The 19,902-nt window shown below is 37.2% G+C and overlaps 1 protein-coding gene across 1 annotated transcript in view; it reads right to left on the bottom strand.

The window, feature by feature from the left end:
* Window positions 1-302: 302 nt before the first annotated feature.
* The window catches only part of LOC136265695 (leucine-rich repeat serine/threonine-protein kinase 1-like), a 28,493-nt gene continuing 8,893 nt past the window's right edge, over window positions 303-19,902 (bottom strand). Inside the window, exons 7-22 of the mRNA XM_066060588.1 lie at window positions 17,910-19,340; window positions 16,754-16,848; window positions 16,586-16,683; window positions 16,406-16,531; window positions 15,961-16,189; window positions 15,762-15,909; window positions 15,145-15,230; window positions 14,620-14,742; window positions 11,760-12,910; window positions 11,529-11,630; window positions 11,069-11,362; window positions 9,878-10,174; window positions 9,693-9,821; window positions 9,295-9,639; window positions 8,232-8,874; window positions 303-756 (exon numbers count right to left, since the gene is read on the bottom strand). Of these exons, the coding sequence (XP_065916660.1) occupies window positions 383-756; window positions 8,232-8,874; window positions 9,295-9,639; window positions 9,693-9,821; window positions 9,878-10,174; window positions 11,069-11,362; window positions 11,529-11,630; window positions 11,760-12,910; window positions 14,620-14,742; window positions 15,145-15,230; window positions 15,762-15,909; window positions 15,961-16,189; window positions 16,406-16,531; window positions 16,586-16,683; window positions 16,754-16,848; window positions 17,910-19,340 (5,671 nt within the window). The 3' untranslated portion in view covers window positions 303-382. The remainder of the gene's footprint in view (window positions 757-8,231; window positions 8,875-9,294; window positions 9,640-9,692; window positions 9,822-9,877; window positions 10,175-11,068; window positions 11,363-11,528; window positions 11,631-11,759; window positions 12,911-14,619; window positions 14,743-15,144; window positions 15,231-15,761; window positions 15,910-15,960; window positions 16,190-16,405; window positions 16,532-16,585; window positions 16,684-16,753; window positions 16,849-17,909; window positions 19,341-19,902) is intronic.

Genomic DNA, 19,902 nt, shown 5'->3' with positions numbered 1-19,902 from the left:
TGCTTTGAACTGCAATTCTGTAACACATTCTTCAATTGGTGCCTTCTCTACAGGGCTACACCACCAATGGATGTAGTGAAAGTGGAGTCCCACCTGCTTTTAAAGGTTTTTGACCTTTTCTCTTCCATTGCCCTTTGTTTTAGTACATGCTTTCTTGTGCTGGGAGTAATTTGTAAGGGAAGCACATTTAGTCCAGTGAAAATGATAATAAAAAAGCTCATGAACACTACACTTATTTGTTTGTGTGCATGATTATAGTAAGATTGAAGTAGCTATTTTACATTACTATTCTTTGCAAACAGTTTGTTATATTAATTTATCATGATTTTAGACAATAAAAAGTAATTACAAAAGAGTATTACAAATATAGCTAAAATCATATCTACACATATGGCATTGCCCATGTAATAAAACACGTGTCCTTGTTTGTGTTTGAAGTAAACAGCTCTTGGTAGCCAACTCCAACACTCATTAGGACAGTACAAGGGACACTTTCAAGTCCCCTCACATAATACAAACTGTTTCGTTTTGATTCTCCGCTATCTTTATTGACATCAGTTTCTGATAAAAATCCATGAGCGTTTACTGTTCGATGCAATGAGACAAGAAAATCAACTTTAAAGTTGTGGCTACCATGTAGTGTCTCAGAACTGTATTTTCCCTCCATAATGTGGTGGACATCGATCTTGTGGACTCTTCCACTACTGTCTCCAATAAAGATAGCCTGACTAATGGGAAGTAGAGTTTGCACAGTAACTATGAAAAAGAATTATTATACAATAAAAATGCACATGTATGTGGAGACAGAACACTTTGCATGGGTGTTTCAAGTGTGTATGAAGATTTAGTACATACTGTAAGTAAAACCAGTAGTGTATAGGGACCATGCAGGTATATCACAAAGCTGATCAGTAACACTTGCACCCATACTGTTGCTGCAGCCATTACCACCCCTACTGCAGGCAGCATATAAGGCAGGCTGGTGCATCCAGGCTATACTGGATTGTTTGCTTCAAGATGAACCACAATTTGCTTTTCCTTGCTGTAAATTATATATCAAAAACAGCCAAGCTGTAAAAAAAGGTGCGGCCCCCAAAATGGCCATGGTGAAAAAAGATGTGAAATCCAAGGTGGCGACTAAGAAATGGCTGTGATGGTAGGTTAATGGCAAAATTTTTAATTATGACGATTCAGGTGAATTTGTGTTGCCTCCTCCACTAGGATTTGGCACCAAATTCACTTGAATTGTCGTAATAATTTTTGCCATTAACCTACCATCACAGCCATTTCTTGGCCGCTACCTTGGATTTCACATCTTTTTTCACCATGGCCATTTTGGGGGCCGCACCTTCTTTTACAGCTTGGCTGTTTTTGATTAGATATCACTTCTTTTTGTATTTGTATATTGCAAAGCCGGCCTATAGCTGGCTTTGGGTCTTTTTTAACCCATTTGTTTTTTTTAATATTTACCACAGGAAGAAGAAAAGAACTTAAAGACGATTTTTAATACTTCAACTATTTTTGATTCTATTATATAGTAATTATACAAATTATATACATATATTTATTAAATGTCAATTATTTCCCACAGGATAATTTCTTTGCACCTGATCTCTCTACTGGGTGACTTGAAATGTAGCTGAACTACAAGATGGTTTCTTTGTAGCTGACCTCTCTACAAGGTGACTTGTTTCTAGTTCATCTCTCTATAAAGTGGTTTGTTTGTAACTGAACTCTCTGCAAGGTAATTTGATTGTAGCCGAGCTTTCTACAGGCTTCTTTCTAGCTAATCTCTATATAGGGTAACCTGTTTGTACCATGAACTTTCTACACAGTGGGTTCTTTGGAGCTGAACTCTCTACAAGGTGACTTGTTTTAGCTTATCTCTCTACAAGATGACTTCCTCTAGCTGATCTCTCTACAATGTGACTTGTATCTAGCTGAACTATCTACAGGATGATCTGTTTGTAACTGAAATCTCTACAGGGTGACTTTTTTCTAGCTGATCTCTCTATAGAATAACATGTTTCTAGCTGAACTCTCTACAGAGTGTGTTCTTTGTAGCTGAACTTTCTACAAGGTGACTTCTTCTAGCTGATCTCTCTATAGGGTGACCTGATCTCACTGTATACAGTGACTTTTATGTAGCTGAACACTCTACAGGGTGATTTGTTTGTAGCTGAACTCTCTACAGGATGGTTTCTTTGTAGCTGAACTCTCTACAAGGTGACTTGCTTCTAGCTGATCTCTCTAAAGGGTGACTTGTATAGCTGAACTATCTACAGGTGATCTGTTCATAGATGAACTCTCTACAGGGTGATTTGTTTGTAGCTGAACTCTACAGGATGGTTTCTTTGTAGCTGGTCTCTACAAGGTGACTTCTGCTACTACAGGGTGACTTGTATCTATAGCTGAACTATCTACAGGACGATCTGTTTGTAGCTGAAATCTCTACAGGATGATTTGTTTGTAGCTGAATTCTCTACAGGATGACTTGTTTCTAGCTGATCTGTCTATAGGGTCACTTGTTTCTAGCTGAACTCTCTGTTCTTTGTAGCTGAACTCTCTACAAGGTGGCTTCTTCTAGCTGACCTCTCTATAGGGTGACCTGATCTCTCTGCAGGGCGACTTATATCTTGCTGAACTCTCTACAGGGTGATTTGTTTGTATCAAAACTATCTACAGGGTGACTTTTTTATACCTGAACTTTCCACAGGGTGATTTGTTTGTAGCTGAACTCTCTACAGGGTAATCTGGTCTCCCTACAGTGGGTGATTTGTTTGTAACTGATATCTCTACAGGTAGATTTGTTTGTAAGTGAACTCTTTGCAAGGTGATTTGTTTGTAGCTGATTTCTCTACAGGGTAATTTGTTTGTATAGCTTAACTCTCTACAAGGTGATTTATTTGTAGCTGAACTCTCTACATAGTGATGTGTTTTTAGCTGATCTCTCTACAGGGTGATTTGGTTGTAGCAGATCTCTCTACAGGGTGATTTGTTTGTAGCTGATATCTCTACAGGGTGATTTGGTTGTAGCTGATCTCTCTACAATGGGTGATTTGTTTGTAACTGAAATCTCTACAGGGTGACTTGTTTCTAGCTGATCTCTCTACAGGGTGATCTGTTCATAGCTGAACTCTCTACAGGTTTATTTGTTTGTAGCTGAAATCTCTTGTTTCAAACTGATCTCACTGTAGGGTAACTTGTTTGTAGCTGAACTCTCTACAGGATGGTTTCTTTATAGCTGATCTCTCTACAGGTTGACTTGTTTCTGGCTGATCTCTCTACAGGGTGACTTGTTTCTAGCTGATCTCTCTACAGGGTGACTTGTTTCTAGCTGATTCCTGGATGACTTGTTTCTAGCTGATCTCTCTACACAGTGACTTGTTTCTAGTAACTCTCTATAGGGTTATCTGTTTGTAATTGAACCCTCTACAGGATGGTTTCTTTGTAGCTGATCTCTCCACAGGGTGACTTGTTTCTAGCTGATCTCTCTACAGGGTGACTTGTTTCTAGCTGATCTCTCTACAGGATGACTTGTTTCTAGCTGATCTCTCTACACGGTGACTTGATTCTAGCTGAACTCTCTATAGGGTTTTCTGTTTGCAATTGAACTCTCTACAGGATGATTTCTTTGTAGCTGATCTCTCTACAGGGTGACTTGTTTCTAGCTGATCTCTCTACAGGGTGACTTGTTTCTAGCTGATCTCTGGATGACTTGTTTCTAGCTGATCTCTCTACACGGTGACTTGTTTCTAGCTGAACTCTCTATAGAGTCATCTGTTTGTAATTGAACTCTCTACAGGATGGTTTCTTTGTAGCTGCTCTCTCTACAGGGTGACTTGTTTCTAGCTGATCTCTCTACAGGATGAACTTGTTTCTGGCTGAACTCTCTACAGATGATTTGTTTGCAGCTGAACTCTCTACATGGTGGTTTCTTTGTAGCTGAACTATCTACAAGGTGATTTCTTCTAGCTGATCTCTCTACAGGGTGATCTGTAGCTGAACTTTCTACAGGGTGATTTGTTTGCAGCTGAACTCTTTATATGATGGTTTCTTTGTATGTACAAGGTAACTTCTTCTAGCTGATCTCTCTATAGGGTGACTTGTTTGTAGCTGAACTATCTGCAGGGTGATTTGTTTGTAGTTGAACTCTCTACAGGGTGATCTGTTCATAGCTGCACTCTCTACAGGGTGATATGTTTGCAGCTGAACTCTCTACATGGTGGTTTCTTTGTTACTAAACTCTCTATAAGGTGATGTCTTGTAGCTGATCTCTCTACTAGATGACTAATTGTTTCTAGCTGATCTCAATATAGAGTTATAACTTTCTCTATAGAGTTATAACATGTTTGTATAGCTGAACTCTTTACGGAGTGGTTTTTTGATTGGTTGCTGAACTCTCCAGCTACACGGTGACTTGTTTGTACTACAGAATGACTTGTTTGTAGCTGAACTCTCTACAGAGTGAGTTACTTGTAGCTGAACATTGCTTAAAGTGACTTGTTTGTAGCTGATCTAGATGAACTCTCTACTGGGTAGCTTTTTTTGTAGCTGAACCCTTTACGCAGTGATTTGTTTGTATCTACAGAGTGACTTGTTGTAGCTGAACTCTCTACAAGGTGACTTGTTTATAGCTGAATTCTCTTCAGTGTGACTTATAATGTTCTGAATCTCTACAGCAACATATTTGTAGCTGAATTCTCTACAGGGTGAATTGCTTGTAGCTGAATTGTCTATAAGATTAACTGTATGTAGCTGAACTCCCTACAGAATAACTTGCAATGTAATATAATTTTATAATTGAATAAGTTATAAACGTAGCTGAATGCTTTATTAGGGTGACTGTTCTGTTAGAGTATCTCGATCTCGCATATGCTACACGTAGTTGGCTTTGGAATCATAACTCAGTGGTTTGTAATCCGGTTCTTCTGTACTACTGCATGGACTTTCTATGATAATAGACGATATGCACACTCTATTACTCGAACGAAAAATGATCAATTAAGCGTAGACGGCGCAAAACTCGACGGTAACTTAAAGCGGAAGTCCCATACAAAAGTATGGGAAGCAAATGCGGCTCGAGCAATAACTCACCACTCGAGCTAAGGACAGGCCATCTCGCTTGCCATACGCTTCTAGAAGCGTATGGCAAGCGAGATGGCCTGTCCTTAGCTCGAGTGGTGAGTTATTGCTCGAGCCGCATTTGCTTCCCATACTTTTGTATGGGACTTCCGCTTTAAGTTACCGTCGAGTTTTGCACCGTCTACGCTTAATTGATCATTTTTCGTTCGAGTAATAGAGTGTGCATATCGTCTATTATTCCAGCCACACACCGATTTCAGCTCACTGCTCTAAGCGGTTTGCCTGGTAGGCATGAAAACTATTAGTTTTTTATTCATAAAAATCGATCGCGTAATTGTGACACAGGTTGGGTTTTGTGTTATATCTCGATGGCCTTTAACTGGATTCCTTTCAAACCACAAAAAGGCACTCCTACGATAGTTACTCCATCCACATAGCAATTTTCAGATCATTCCTTCAAGCGGTTTACCCTGTGGGCGTGACAGACCTTCGACCTTATTTTATGCAAATAATCGGTCATAACTCCGTGAATGTTCATCGGATTCCTACCAAACTTGGTACTGAGATTCGCCTTAATGAGCCCATTAAGTGTGCAAAATTTCAGCCCGATTGGAGCACGCATTCGTGTTTTATTGCAGATTTTGCAAACTGTGCGAAAAGAAGTAGAAGAAAAAAACGAAGAAAAAAAAACCAAACTTTGGCCGCTCGTATCTCAGAAATGGCTGGAGCGATTTTCTTCAAATTTGGAATGTGGACTCCCCTACCTAGCCGGCACTTCTGTAGCAACTTTGGTTTCAATCGGATAAGGAATCACGGAACTACAAAGGTGTGAAAATCGCGTTTACTTTCTTCCTGTAAATATACTCACGGTGTGGCGCGACGGCTTCTTCGGCCGCACGACACACTACCGTGTGTCTTGATCCATGCAAAATAGCCAAAACTAAAAGAGGTGTGGCTTTCAAAAACCTGGGAAAAAACAAGCCATTTCATATCAGGTCCAAAGCTTTCAAACATTAACCACGAGGCTTACAACGTTTAAAACTGTAACTATTTAAGTGAACATCAGCATCAAAGAACATTCCAAAACTACTATGTATGTTATCCAGCACTAACAGTGTTGGAGATGCTCTAATAGAGAGGTCAACTAGTTACCCCTGTCATTACTACTATAGCAATAGAATGTGACCATCTATGTCTCATCTTTTTGGCTATATCGCCAAGGGAGATATGGACTATGTATCCAAAACAACAGAAATGTATAAAGATCTGCAGTCTGCTATAAAAAAAAATTGTGTAAAGAAAACACTGTTCATGTCAAATATTAGATTTTATCATAGAGTCTGGTGATTTCTGCCCCTTTGCAAAAAGTAAGGGTCTGGTGAAATACATGTACCATATCATTTCAAAGGAATTCAATTAGACAGCATACGTAACTGCTGGTTATGTCAAATGTTTGCCTCCAATTTGAACAAAAGCATTGCATTGCCAAGGTGATTTGAGCATTAATGTTATTGGTGTGCATTAATTGTCTACTGCCAAATTTCAGCATTAGAAAATGATTTAGTATCTGTATTTCACCAGACTATTACTGTTGTGAAAGGGCAGGTGGCACCAGACTAAGAGTCTGGTTGTTAGGCACATAAAGTTTTCAGGAAAAAAAGTTGCAATTAACTTAGTGTACGTTAGAGACTTAGCACGAAGATCCGAGGGCATGGTCTCTAACCAACTTGGAAAATGTGTGTATTATATATGGGCATATAGGTGGAGTCATTGTGGGATTGGGTTATACGTCGTACTGAAATCGTTGTGCAATGCTAAAATAATCACGGAAGAGTGAACATGTTTTTGTTGAAGTGTTGAAAAAAATCTAAGCTTGCATTGCTTCCTTTCGCAAGTTAGACTTGGATCTGGTACAGCTGGGAAATGGCAGTGATCGATAATGTTGAGCCAGGTTAGCGGTAGCCAGTGCCTATGGCATCACAGCAGTGTAAAGAACACGTGTGTTGAAGAAGCAGCTTGTGTGGATTTATATGATGGGAATGAGTTGTCACAAGTTGTGCCTTCAGTGGTGCCATAGTAGCACGAAGAATAGGTACGGTTTATAATATGAACCACACTCACATTACACGTAGCAAAAAATAATGTTCTACAAGGAAGCTCACCCAGTTAGGTCTTGGTAAAGTCCATCCATAGTTTAATAGAATACAAAACGAGCCATAAAACAGTCTAGAAACAGATGAGCGCTAAACAGAATTTTCTGTGATATTTTTGGACTTCTCCGTTCATTGTGACAAATGTACGTACAACATTAGATCGTACCACCCATAATCAAATTCTTTTAGGTATGTCTAAAATGAATAGAGTGGTTAACCACATGTTGACCTGGGTGACTGGTCACCCACTGCAGGCTATCAGCCTGATTATGCTTGGAGAGAGCATTGCAAATCAATGATCGAAAGTGAGTCTTGTGATGCTTGAGGTCTTTTCTGCTAGCAGGTTTCTAACCATTTTAAGAACCTGATAGCAGGTCTCTTAGTGGATTTTAAAGACCTCATTATCCTCCAAAAATCAAAGCATATTATGCATACCATTTTAATACTTATTAACCACACACACCTAATAAAAAACCTTGCTCTCTTGGGATGGTGTGGTTTTCCATCACCACGTGCACCAAACTTTGGAGTTCAATTTCTGTACAAATCCTTTGTATGAAAAAGACCATTTTAATTGGTACATACACCTGCAACCATACTAAAAGGCATATTGTTATTGGTCATATACCATGTGAAATTTGGTGCCTGTGTCATAGACAAACCTCTAGCATTTTTCTCTTGTACAGCTGCACCTCGAGTTGGAGCTTCATGTCCACAGACTCCACATGTGCTTATCAACCATGATTAAGTACAAGAAACGAGTATGCACTTAACGAATAATATATTACATGCGCTTAACAACCAGACTCTACTGTATGGTAATTGACAAGAACAATTATGATGACAAAAGCAGTGATCCAACTAAGGATGGTTAGTTATTATAGCACAGATTCTGAAACAATCTGTTAGTTAGAAAGCTAGTTGAGACCTAATAAAAAATCCCAGCCTTTCCTGCCTCAGTGTGGTCCAATTACATGAACACAAATAAATTACCAGGAGAGCTCAGTGAAGGCTTGATGATGGTATACAACTTGGGATCTACATCAACACTCCAACAAGATATTGCTAACCCTCCATCATGTAGAGCATACATGACCGATAATTTGTGGTCTTGATTTGGTGAGCACTTCAACTGAACAATACTAGTATCATGTGGTAAGTCAGTACAATACTCCTTTATCTCTAACACCTTCACAATCTCTGTTTCTCCACTTGTGCTAACTGGAGGCTTCACTATTTGAATCTTACCAGTGTCGAAACTACACCACAATAGAGTACCACAACTAGGGTTGACACATGCGTCCATTGTATTCAGATTAAAACTGTTCCAAGCAACGTTTACAATGTCAAAACTGTAAAAGTATGTAATGGGAATGTCATTGGTGAGAGACACATCGTTGGCCCACAAAAAAGGTATTATACCATTCCTATATGCAATGGCAATGAGACCAGTAGAACGATCAGCTACTAATATTGTAACTGGATTGGCACATAGCTCTGCCAGCACAACCTCTTTTACTATTGTACGACTGTTAACATCACATATTGCAAGAGTTCCATCACAATATATTATCCAAATGAGTTGATTATGATGACACATTTCCTTGACTTGATTTCTCAGTTTCACAGAATGACCCTATTTTGAACAGAATAATATGTAGATATGAATATGATGAGTAATGGAAAGATCATGTATTATCACAATATGTAAATATCACATAACTTTGGGCAATAAGTCTGTAAGCTCCCAAGGCCCTCTCCAGCTAATAAACAGCTAACTAATCCCATAACTGTGGCTTTTCAACATTGAAAAGAATGAGTCTGTTCAATTTGGGACTGCAAATCATCAATGCAACATAAATGAGTACTAGTAGCTCCCTAATAATGTTGCTACGTATGTATATAATGATGCCTACTATATAGCTTGTAAGGCAGTACACACACACACACACACACACACACACACACACACACAACACACACACACACACACACACACACACACACACACACACACACACAAACGCACACACACAAGAATACTGTAAATTCTTACGGATGCAAAAAGCTTCATATGCACATTTGTAGCTTTCTTTTTCTGCTTGTTAACAATAATTCTATCAAGGATATCATCTTCTTGCTTGGAAAACATGTATGACTCTAAACTGTGTTCACCTTGAGTGTCACTGGAAATCCAAATTATCTCTTTACTTGTGCCTTTCTCTGATTGTATTAATACAGTAGAGATGAACATGTTTGGTAGTTCATAACAATCCTTAAGCCAAAGACAGTTTGGTGGCTCAAAATAATCTCGTATCCTTTCAGCTGATGGCCGTTGCGTGTAGCTTTGAGCCCAACAGCTTTTTACACATTCCACTAAAGGAAGTGGATAATTAGCATCCTAAAGTCAAAACAGAATAGTGTCATAAATTTGTTTACAGGTGCTTTAACTACCTCTGGTAGAAAGTCTGGCCTTCTTCCAGCTATAATGTCAGCACTAAAGTCTAATGATGCACCTTCTGGTGGTAGTTTCCGTAGTGTCATTATTTCATACAGTGACACACCAAATGAGTAAACATCAACCTAGTGAATAAACCTGTATACACACATGTCCCAGATATAAACATATCATCTATTACCTTCTCAGTGAGAGGTTCCTTCCCTGAATATTTAATAACTTCCGGAGCAGCATATGTTGGAGTAGCAGACTTACGTTGAAAACCACTTGGACCAACAAGAGCTGAAATCCCCAGATCAGCTAATTTTACTAGTACACCTCCACCTTCACTGTAACAAGATCCACAATTCAAAGATGTTTCCTTTGAGAAGCAATTGTGACCAGCTTGAGGATATTTGAATACGAGTATGTTTGCAGGATTGATGTCAAAATGTACAATGTTCTTGGTTGTGTGGAGATAAGCAAGTGCTGAAGATACCTATGTACCACAATAGAAATACATGTAACATATAACGACTACCTTTGTAAATGCATTGTGAAGACATTTTCAACATACAAAGAATCCTGTATAAAAACAGCTTGTGTTCTTATTACAAGTACGCTACCAAGAAAATTACCACTCTATCATAAACAATTTTGAACATCTGAATGCTTAGACACTGAAAACTGGTATTTATGTAGTAATTGTAACATGGACATGCAGGTATACACATCAGGCAAACGCCTAAATGCCCAGTGTTTCAGGAGATATGTAGCACATTTGCAGCAGGCTGATCATCAGCTTGTGCTAAGAGTTCAGGACCTACTGCATGATCTCATATTCTTATGTATGTACATTCTGTGTTTTATTAAGGTACTCAGTAACAAGCAGAAATTTGCATTATGTCTGCCAGTTTAGGCTTATATGATATGAATAGCATTTAGTACATAGCTAAGTTATTATAGGGCACTGTGTGGCTTCACTCCACTGGCAAAAATAGCCATCTAAACAATATTCATTTGCTTTACATTTCACCTTCCATAGCAACCTGCATGACTCAATTGCCAACAACAAACACCCTTTTCATATAGCTACCCAAAAGTGGGTTAAACCTGGATTGAATAAACCACATTCAACCCAGTTTCTGTTCACAAGCAATCATCACATAATGGTATTCATTATGTATTCATTAAAAACTGCAACTAGCTTTTGAAGCCATAAACTGAGTTCAACCCAGAGTTCAACCCTACTGCATGCTTTGTAGGGTTGAACTTGGTTATGTTTTCATATGGTTTTGTAAACTGTATGCCAATAACCCTTGATCTGCTCACACACCGTGCATACATGAAATAAAGACGTTGCATATTTTAGACAACTGATACATGCACAAACCTGATGTATAGTGTTAGCCACTGCATCAGGACAAATCCACAAATCTACAAGTTTGTAATCCTCGACAATACTATAAAGGTTGCCTTTGGGTGCCCACTCCAACAAAAATGAAAATGATATTACACACAATCCAAGAAACTTCACAATATTTGGATGATACGTAGATGACAACTTGTTCAGTTCCATACGTATATCAGAATATGCCACAGCAAAATCTTGTAGTGAGAGTTCCTTATGTTTACCATTAACCATCAAGTTGATAAAACACTTTAGAGCAACTTCCTTATATGGATTCTAAAATGACAGTGAAGGTTAGTTAAACAGTTATACATACAAAACTGTATTCTTGAGATTTTAAAGTAGTTGAGGTATGTACAATGGTACTTGCATGTTTACATGTTATATGGTCAATAATACTCATAATGCTGGAGCATTACTATATATTAGCAGAGCAACTTACTGAGGAAAGTTTAACTTTGTAGATAGATCCAAAAGAACCTTTGCCTAAAGGCTGTCCAACTTCAGTAGCACGTACTTTTCTAAGTGTAACATCTTCAAACATCTGTAAAAATATAAGAGCTGTAACACTGTATTGGGGAGAGAGAGAAGAGGACAAGAAAAGGAAAGCTGTCTAGAAAATATTTGCATTAAATGGACAGGGTGGATTGATAGTAAGTGGATGCATACTTACTAGATCTGGGGTCAGGTATATCAAATCTAATCTTCCATGACTAGGACAACTGACGGTTCCACCTTTCTGAGCATTCAAAATGCAAACTTGAATTGTAAATCCATGGCAACCACCTTCAGAATTGGAAAGAGTGTTATCTATATCAATTGGTTGAATAGGTTGGGTAAAAAATGAGTGCAAAGTGTTGGTTGAAGTAGTAGAGCTCTCAAGTGTATCAGCCACAGTAACGTCATTGTTTACACACTTGTCACCATAACAATATGGACAAACAACCAACTGAAAAAAGTTTGAATAAATTCCTCCATCGGTGAGGCTTTTAAAGAACTCTGTACACGATTCACTAACAATGTCTAAAACATATGACAATATCTGAGAACTCAGTATGCATGAATAGTGACTATTTCCACTTCCCTCAGTAGAAGATTGCACAGTATAGTCAGGAATGTTTACTTCAAATCCGTCAGTATCTTCAGTAAAACCTTGTACCCATTCACTACCAGTAAGAAACTTCATAGGTTTAATTTTGCTAACAGTACTGGTGAGGGGGATCTTGTCAATACTATTGGTTGACTGCATCAAGCCATTAACGCATAACAAAACATCATTACCAAACGTGAGAGTAATTCCATTTCCCCAGTACAGCCACTTGCAGTGGTTCTTACAGATAACTGCATCACCAATGTTAGTCATTTTCTCAAAGCTTGTGCCTTCAACACAGTTGCTTAAAAATATTTCATAGAAACGTCCAGCTGATACAAGAAATCGAGAAATTAGTCTTTGCCAAAAGTTTTCAGGAATGTGATGAACAAGAAATAGTCTACGGTAACACATCCCAGTAAAGTGTAGGTAGATAGTTTCAAACACTGACTTCACATGAGCAAGAGCTGGGAGCAAGCTGTCATATGAAACGTTTTTTTGTAAGGTCAAGACTGGTGTTTGATTTCTTGGAAAATTACAGTCCACACCATCAAAAATTATATTTTCTGGAATGCATTGAAAAAATGATGGCAGCAGTAGAGTGTCAGAATCTAAAGGAATTGCAATCTCAAATCTGCACAATAGTTTACGTAGAGGGTGGTAGTATGTAGTTGGTATCTTGTATTCATCAAATATTTGGTGTATCAGTGAAAGCTTTACTTTACCAAGACTATCTAAAGAATAAGAAAATAAAACTATTATGACAAATACAAACAATGCTTTGGTACATCATAATTATTAACTTTAAGCTTTAAGCAGTTAATCACATTGTCACTATATGTATATAAGGCAGTATATAGACATGCTTATGAATTATATTGAATATGTGAGTGATAGTGGTGGGATTCACTGTAGCAATACATGAGACTTGGTACATTTTCAAAGTTAATTTTATGTGGACAACCAGAAAGGATGAAGTGCCTACATACGTTAGGCTTGAAATGATGTTAGTGGCTAGTACAACTATGAAAACATGTGTACAGTAATATATAGGAGACCTATAAAACAAACAATAGGAATGAATTAGTGGATAGTTGTTTGATACACACTAGCCATGGTTCTGCAGAGAAAAGCTACGTATACTTTCTTGCAAGTTAAGGGGACCACACAAATGATTCAAATTCATGCAACCACCAAACTAGTGCATCTGCACACCCTTAAATTCAGCATACACAACAGTTATATCTCATTATAAGGATAATCACAAGAAACTGAGGTCGAGTGTAATAACATCCAAGTATACCGCATATAATCATTCTACATCCTAGCAGCTGGGAGTCTATGTAGTCTAGTTCCTGTTCAAGTTCTTGTTTGGTGGTAGACAAGCTTTTGGATAAATTTAATTTCATAGTTCCTATAGATCAACAGTATGCAAACTTTAACTATTAGTGACAGATGACTTTACAGAGAAACAGTATCCAGGTACAATTCACCTTTGTTTGGAGTTCCATCATGCAGCAAACAAGGGCTAAAAAGATTGATTAAATCAAAGCAAATGTTAATCTCCATTGTGTTGTGTAGTATACTGATGTGGGGGAGACTAGACATCATTTTAATTAAGTTATGTGTTGATGGTTTAGCGATGACTACAAGCCATGCCCACAATAAACTGTCAGATTTTAGCCCATGCCCAAAGTAAACTGGGGTCTTTGTAGTACCAGCCATTTGTAGCAGTAGTAAAAATGCGCTTAAAACCTTCAAACCCTGTTTACCATGAGTAACTTTTACTTGTGGTATATACCTAACTTTACAATTTAGCCTATATAAATGCTTATGTTACTAATACAGTATGAGTCATTTAATAATGATGAGGATGAGTGTTAGTGTTAATTATTAGTGTATATTGGATTGATTATCGGCATCTGCTAATTCTTTTGCTTAATATCGAATAATCGGCAAATTTGGTTATCGGTGCAACACTACTTGATAGAATAATGAAGTCAGAAGTAATTGTAAGCAGTCAATTGTACACCATACACTGATGAAACTGATGCTGAACAAGGCCTACATTGTTTATTTATAACATGGGAACTATCATAATAGGATAAGTAGGTATCACTATGTTAAAGGTTTAACTTATTATCATAAAGTTATAGCAGGTACAGTACTTACGCTACATATGTATTGTAATGCCAGGCAATAATACCATTCATATGAGGTAACAAACTATGTAGTTTGAGTGGCTCTGTTTCTAGATGTGATAACCCAGTAGTAGAACTGTTCAGTTCAGCAGGACATACCACTTTAATCCAGAGTGGCACTCTGACTGACACTCCCACACTTGGGGATTTAAGCAGAATTAGAGCATTTCTTGCAGTGCAACATTAAAGATGTTTTAATGACATACGTACCTAGTATATAGCAATCAGTATAATTTACTTACTATCGACTTTGTTGCTGGCAAGTAATGGAGATGTGCAGACTTGACAGAACAGATCATACAACCAGTGAGGATCAATGAAGTAGTAATCACTTAAACCCAGAAGATCAAAATGCATTATTGTACCTGAAATTAGCAAAGTATTATAGGTGAATTGTTATGTAAAAATCAGCAAAATAATGATGTACATTGACTATTTTGCCATATACATATTTCTGATTCATCTGACTTTAGTTGTGTGAAAACTTGACTCACTATATTGTTTACAAGACATGTGGAATAGTTACATATTGTATATAGCAGTTAATAAAATTCTTCATTTTAAACTCTAAATTAGAAGATATAAAGACTGCGTAGCTCACATTACAAGATACATATGACGTTTGCTTAAGTATTATCATTACTTTCTATGGAAAAGTATTAATTTGGTGGTTTGTGAAATATCTGATTAGTGTACTTTAATTGTCACATAGTACCACAATAGTATAAATATACATTAAGTATGTAGACATACATATATTTATGTACCATTTTGTTTCATGTACTTAACAGCTACTGTTAATTCTCTTTCATCAACAAAGAGACCACCTTGAGGATATTGTTGGTTCACCATTCTATAAAAAAGCAAATTAATACACACATGTAATAGACATCTTTACTGTATTATCTAATGGGAAAAAGGAACAGCACTTTTGGTAATTTAAATGTACATATTTATAGGAAATAAAATTAAATGACAACTACAACATGTATGTCTTCATCACTTTACATCTTCCTGTGTGGTCATGGCTTACTGTGTAACATTTATAATTATTGAAGCTGGATGGTATGAGATTTGTCAAGCCGGTAGTACATTATTATAGAGTACATCACAGTGCAAGTACATACCACAGAATGGATTGCATTTTTAAGAAATCAAATAAACTTCTTTTGGAAAGTGTGAAAGACAGCTGCTAAATGCAAATAGAAGGTTATCTTTCAGATCAGTAAAGGCAAGAAATAACAGGATGATGTTATAAATCAGCTGTCATCTAACTCTATATGGTATGGAGGTATTTTCTAAATTCATCCGGCATGGTATTAAAATGCCTTCTCCTACTATACGTACTGGCATATCACCCAGTTCTAGTTTATATGTAGCTTACTGCACTACTTTTGTCCATGTTTTAAGTGGTGGTCCATCTTCTTGTCCTGTTTTGATGCGCATTACTTGTAAAGATATCAGCTCTTGAAGTTTACAGTACGTCATAGGAATCTTCATATCCTTCAGTTTCTGACTAAACTTTTTTGAACCTTAATTATGAAACGAATTACAAATAAAACTGCAAGGCATATATCACTAACCTAGAGATGCATTGAAACCACAGGCAGCATCATATATATGAGCACGAAGTTGTTTGATGTCATGTTGCTGCTTTGAAGTAGATACAAGATAAACACCAATGATGGATGGGTAATGTTGCTGGCTTCCATACGCATTGTTGATTTGACTGATCACCTCATGTTTGACATGATCATTGACAGGTTTGCTGAGACAACCAACGAGTATAACTGAGGCATCTGTAACTCTGTCCTGCATAACATAACAACATACGTATAATACTAACTTTGTACTTTTACATCTTAATGCATGTTGCTAAGTTTAGTATGTTATATGATACTAGCAGGTGCTTAATCTAGATTATTTCACAGTTCAAGTTGTGTGCAAGGTAAATCGGTTTAAACAAATACTTTATACACAAATGTACGAATAAATAATACATGACATGCATACATACTGTATACATACTTTAATTCTCAGTAACCAGTTCCGTAGCTTCGAAATCCCATGGTCCTGGCTAGTGGTGACTAGCCAGCACAACACATACAATGCTCTCTCAGTAAGAAAGCACTGAACAACAGAATTGTGCTCATCCTAAAGAGAAACTCGGCATTCACAATTACTTTACTGTTCACAGGACGAACCAACCTGTCCAATAAAATTCCACACATTAAAGTTGATCACAAGATCAGATTTAGGTTTTGACATACTCCATGTGTACTCATCAGTGACAACAAGTGATAGACCTACATGCATGAATAGCCAGTAATAAAAAAATTGAATGTGTTTGGTTCACCAACAACAGTGTTTAGGTACCTTTATCTCGAAGTGATGGATCACTTAGCCACAATGGCAAGTCAATTTCCTTATCACCAGCAAACACAAGCTTGATAGTAGGAGATCTTACAGCACTACATGAGTAATTTTAATTCAGATACAGTATGTTGGTACATAAACAGCAGTAGCAGCAAGTAAGTGCTCAAACCCATCCCTCAATTTATCTGTAGCCAGCCATGGCCACCTTCAATTATAGAAATTCCTTTTGGACTACATGTAAGGATAAATCTAACCCTTTTTTCATATGGTGGCTTATTTAATGCTGCTTATTACTATTTTTAAATTTATTTTTACAGGGATGACAAAATCAGCCAAGTAGGCTGTTTTTCAACTGTTCCCTGAATTGTACATATACAATATCAGGGGCGGTTCCGGCTCTGGAATTGCAACTTTAGTCCTAGCTGTAAACCAAAGACCAAAAAAAAGAGATAACTACCTGCTGAACATAGCTGCCCTCCGCCAACTATATCTCCTTATTAATAACTACATACGTAGCTTGCTACATTGCTCCTCTGAATACTGTGACTGTTCTATTAAAGTATCTTGAATTATTGAGGCTCTTCCAAAACGGGGAGTTCTATGGAACCCTTTGAACCTCCTGGATCTGCCCCTGAATATGTTCCTGGTTTAACAGGGTCGCTGGAGAAATGGGGGTAAAGTTTCTTGCTTAAGGAAACTAACAGTAGAAGTAATTGGTAATCTATTGTTGGCTAGTAATCTTCAGGCTTGGCTGATTGTTGGCTGTGATATTCAGCTGCCATGTTCAGCATTATCAACTGCAACAGTGCTAGAGAGGGTTTTGGTATCAAAGGCTCTGACATGTCATTAGATACATGGTAATGGTTTGGTGAAGACTAAAAACCACACCCTAGTCAACCATTGTGAGATGAAGCATTGTTGCACTTGAAATGTGTTGATTGTAGCTTTTAGCAAAAATATTGGGCAAACTAATTACTGTACAACAAAGCATTTACAGCAATCAATATCACTTTGAGATTAAAATACTTTAAATGGTGATTAAGGCCTTTAATCATAGTGCAACTGGCTTGATCTACATAAATTTCTGTTTTTAGATTTTTTAAAATTTACTTAAGACGAATTTAAGTCCTTCTACACTACAACTGTAGTAACTTACTTTCTTTCACGCAGGTAAATTTGCATATCCCGTATCATTGTAAATATGCTTAATTGGTTGACTATAGGATCTTGCACACCCTCATAATTAAAACTGACCAAGTGCTCCAAATTACATATTTCACGAGGAATGGGTAGATCTTTATTGTTGCTAACATCAAGGTCAGTCAAATCATGCAACTCTGACAGATATGAAGGTGCCCACTGTAAACCACAGTCAGCTATATACAACTTTTTAAGCCTTGGAAACAAAATATGGTGCTGTCCCTTTTCTTTCTCAACATGGATATTTACATTTCTTAAATCAAAGTTGTTAGAAAGATTCAGTATTCTCAGCTTATTGAGGTCTCTGTGAAGCATACAACTACTTTTAGTAGCCAGACGAGCATCTTGATTAAATAACTTTTGCCTGTTGCTACACTGCAGAAGATTACCACTGATGTCTAATTCTTCAAGGGAAACTGGTAACTCATTTATAGCACAACAAGACTGCATGATATTTCCAGAAAGATTCAAAATCTCCAAATTGGGAAATACAACTGCAAGAAAACTAGGGAACTTATCAATGTTAGAGTTACTAACATTCAAACTTCTCAGTATGGAATCGGTTTGTTTGATCTTATAAGCAATAGGATTGTCAGAACCTATGCTCGCTCTACTAAGAACCATCGAGTTGGGCAAACTGGCAGAAGAGCCTATGTGTTGTGAAGCTAACTGATCATCGATACTCACTAATATTCTGGACAGTTGAGTGTAAGATGCATTAAATGTTTCAATACTTTTTGTAGTCCACCATTTGTTAGGTAAAGACTTCAGTGGGTTGCGTGACACATTCAGTGTTTTCAAACAAGGAAAGTTAAATAATTCTGCTGGAATGCTTTCAAGATGGTTGCGAGAAATATTCAAATCCTGAAGGGCATGTGGCCAACAATTATCAGGCAAACTTAAAAACAATGAACCTTTCAATTTGTTGGTGTTTACATTTAAATTTTGCAAGTGAGGAAACTTAAACAGCTCAACTGGTAGAAAACGTGATTTTGTCTCTGACAAATCAATTGATGTTAAACAGTTGTCACTGTGTGACTCGTCAAGTGTAACGAACATATCAATAAAAGAACTGTAGTGTGGTACAGAAAGGATTAGTGATAAAGGAGTGATGAAGGCTTCCCAGGTGGTATCATCCGGACGAGGAACTACCAGTTTTTTCCTCTGTCTAAATACAACATTGAGAGGGATTCCACTTTGACTTGTCAGTACTTCAAGCATCTTTGGCTTTGTCATTTTAGCAGCAATGTAAATTGGTGCCTCCTGAAAACTCTTTAAAGAGTTGGGGTCATTTTCAAACAACAGGTAAGCAATACTGTCATATGTATCTCTTTGGTGCATGATCAGTATTTGTGAAGCAATTTCATGCCTATCAGTGTAAACAGTCCTGCAGTACAAAAAGTACACAATTAGTAATATAATCAGCTAAGCAAACACTTATGTAGTGCATGTCTGTATTCAAAAAAACCCATCCATACATGGAAAATTTTCCCAGCAGATCACAAATAAAACACTACTTACATGTCAAAATACAACATAACCAGATCTCAAATAATTAATTGCTATATAAACTAATGCAAAGCTTAGTCATATTATTATGTGCATTAAAACAAATTGCAAGTAATTGCAACATACAAAGATGAAAAAATGTTATAACCAACAGATACAAATAGTTGGGCACTAGCAAAACAGTAACAAGTCACTACAACAGAATCAGTCCTACAGTACATTGCTTACTTACAGAGTGATGTTCTCTCTGGATGGTTATATTGAGATTTAATAACCTTCTTGCTCATTGTGTTCACATGTACATATCACACCATATCCTTGAAAAATATTTGATTGTTTTCTCAGATTATCATAGCGCAGTATTTGAAAAGAATATATAGTATGTTCACGTTGAGCTGAATCCTGAAAAACAGCTAAAAATTAAAAGTGGATTTTTTCTC

Source organism: Dysidea avara, chromosome 9 (genome assembly GCF_963678975.1).
Source record: "Dysidea avara chromosome 9, odDysAvar1.4, whole genome shotgun sequence".
Taxonomy (NCBI): domain Eukaryota; kingdom Metazoa; phylum Porifera; class Demospongiae; order Dictyoceratida; family Dysideidae; genus Dysidea; species Dysidea avara.
This window is presented reverse-complemented; position numbering and strand designations above follow the sequence as displayed.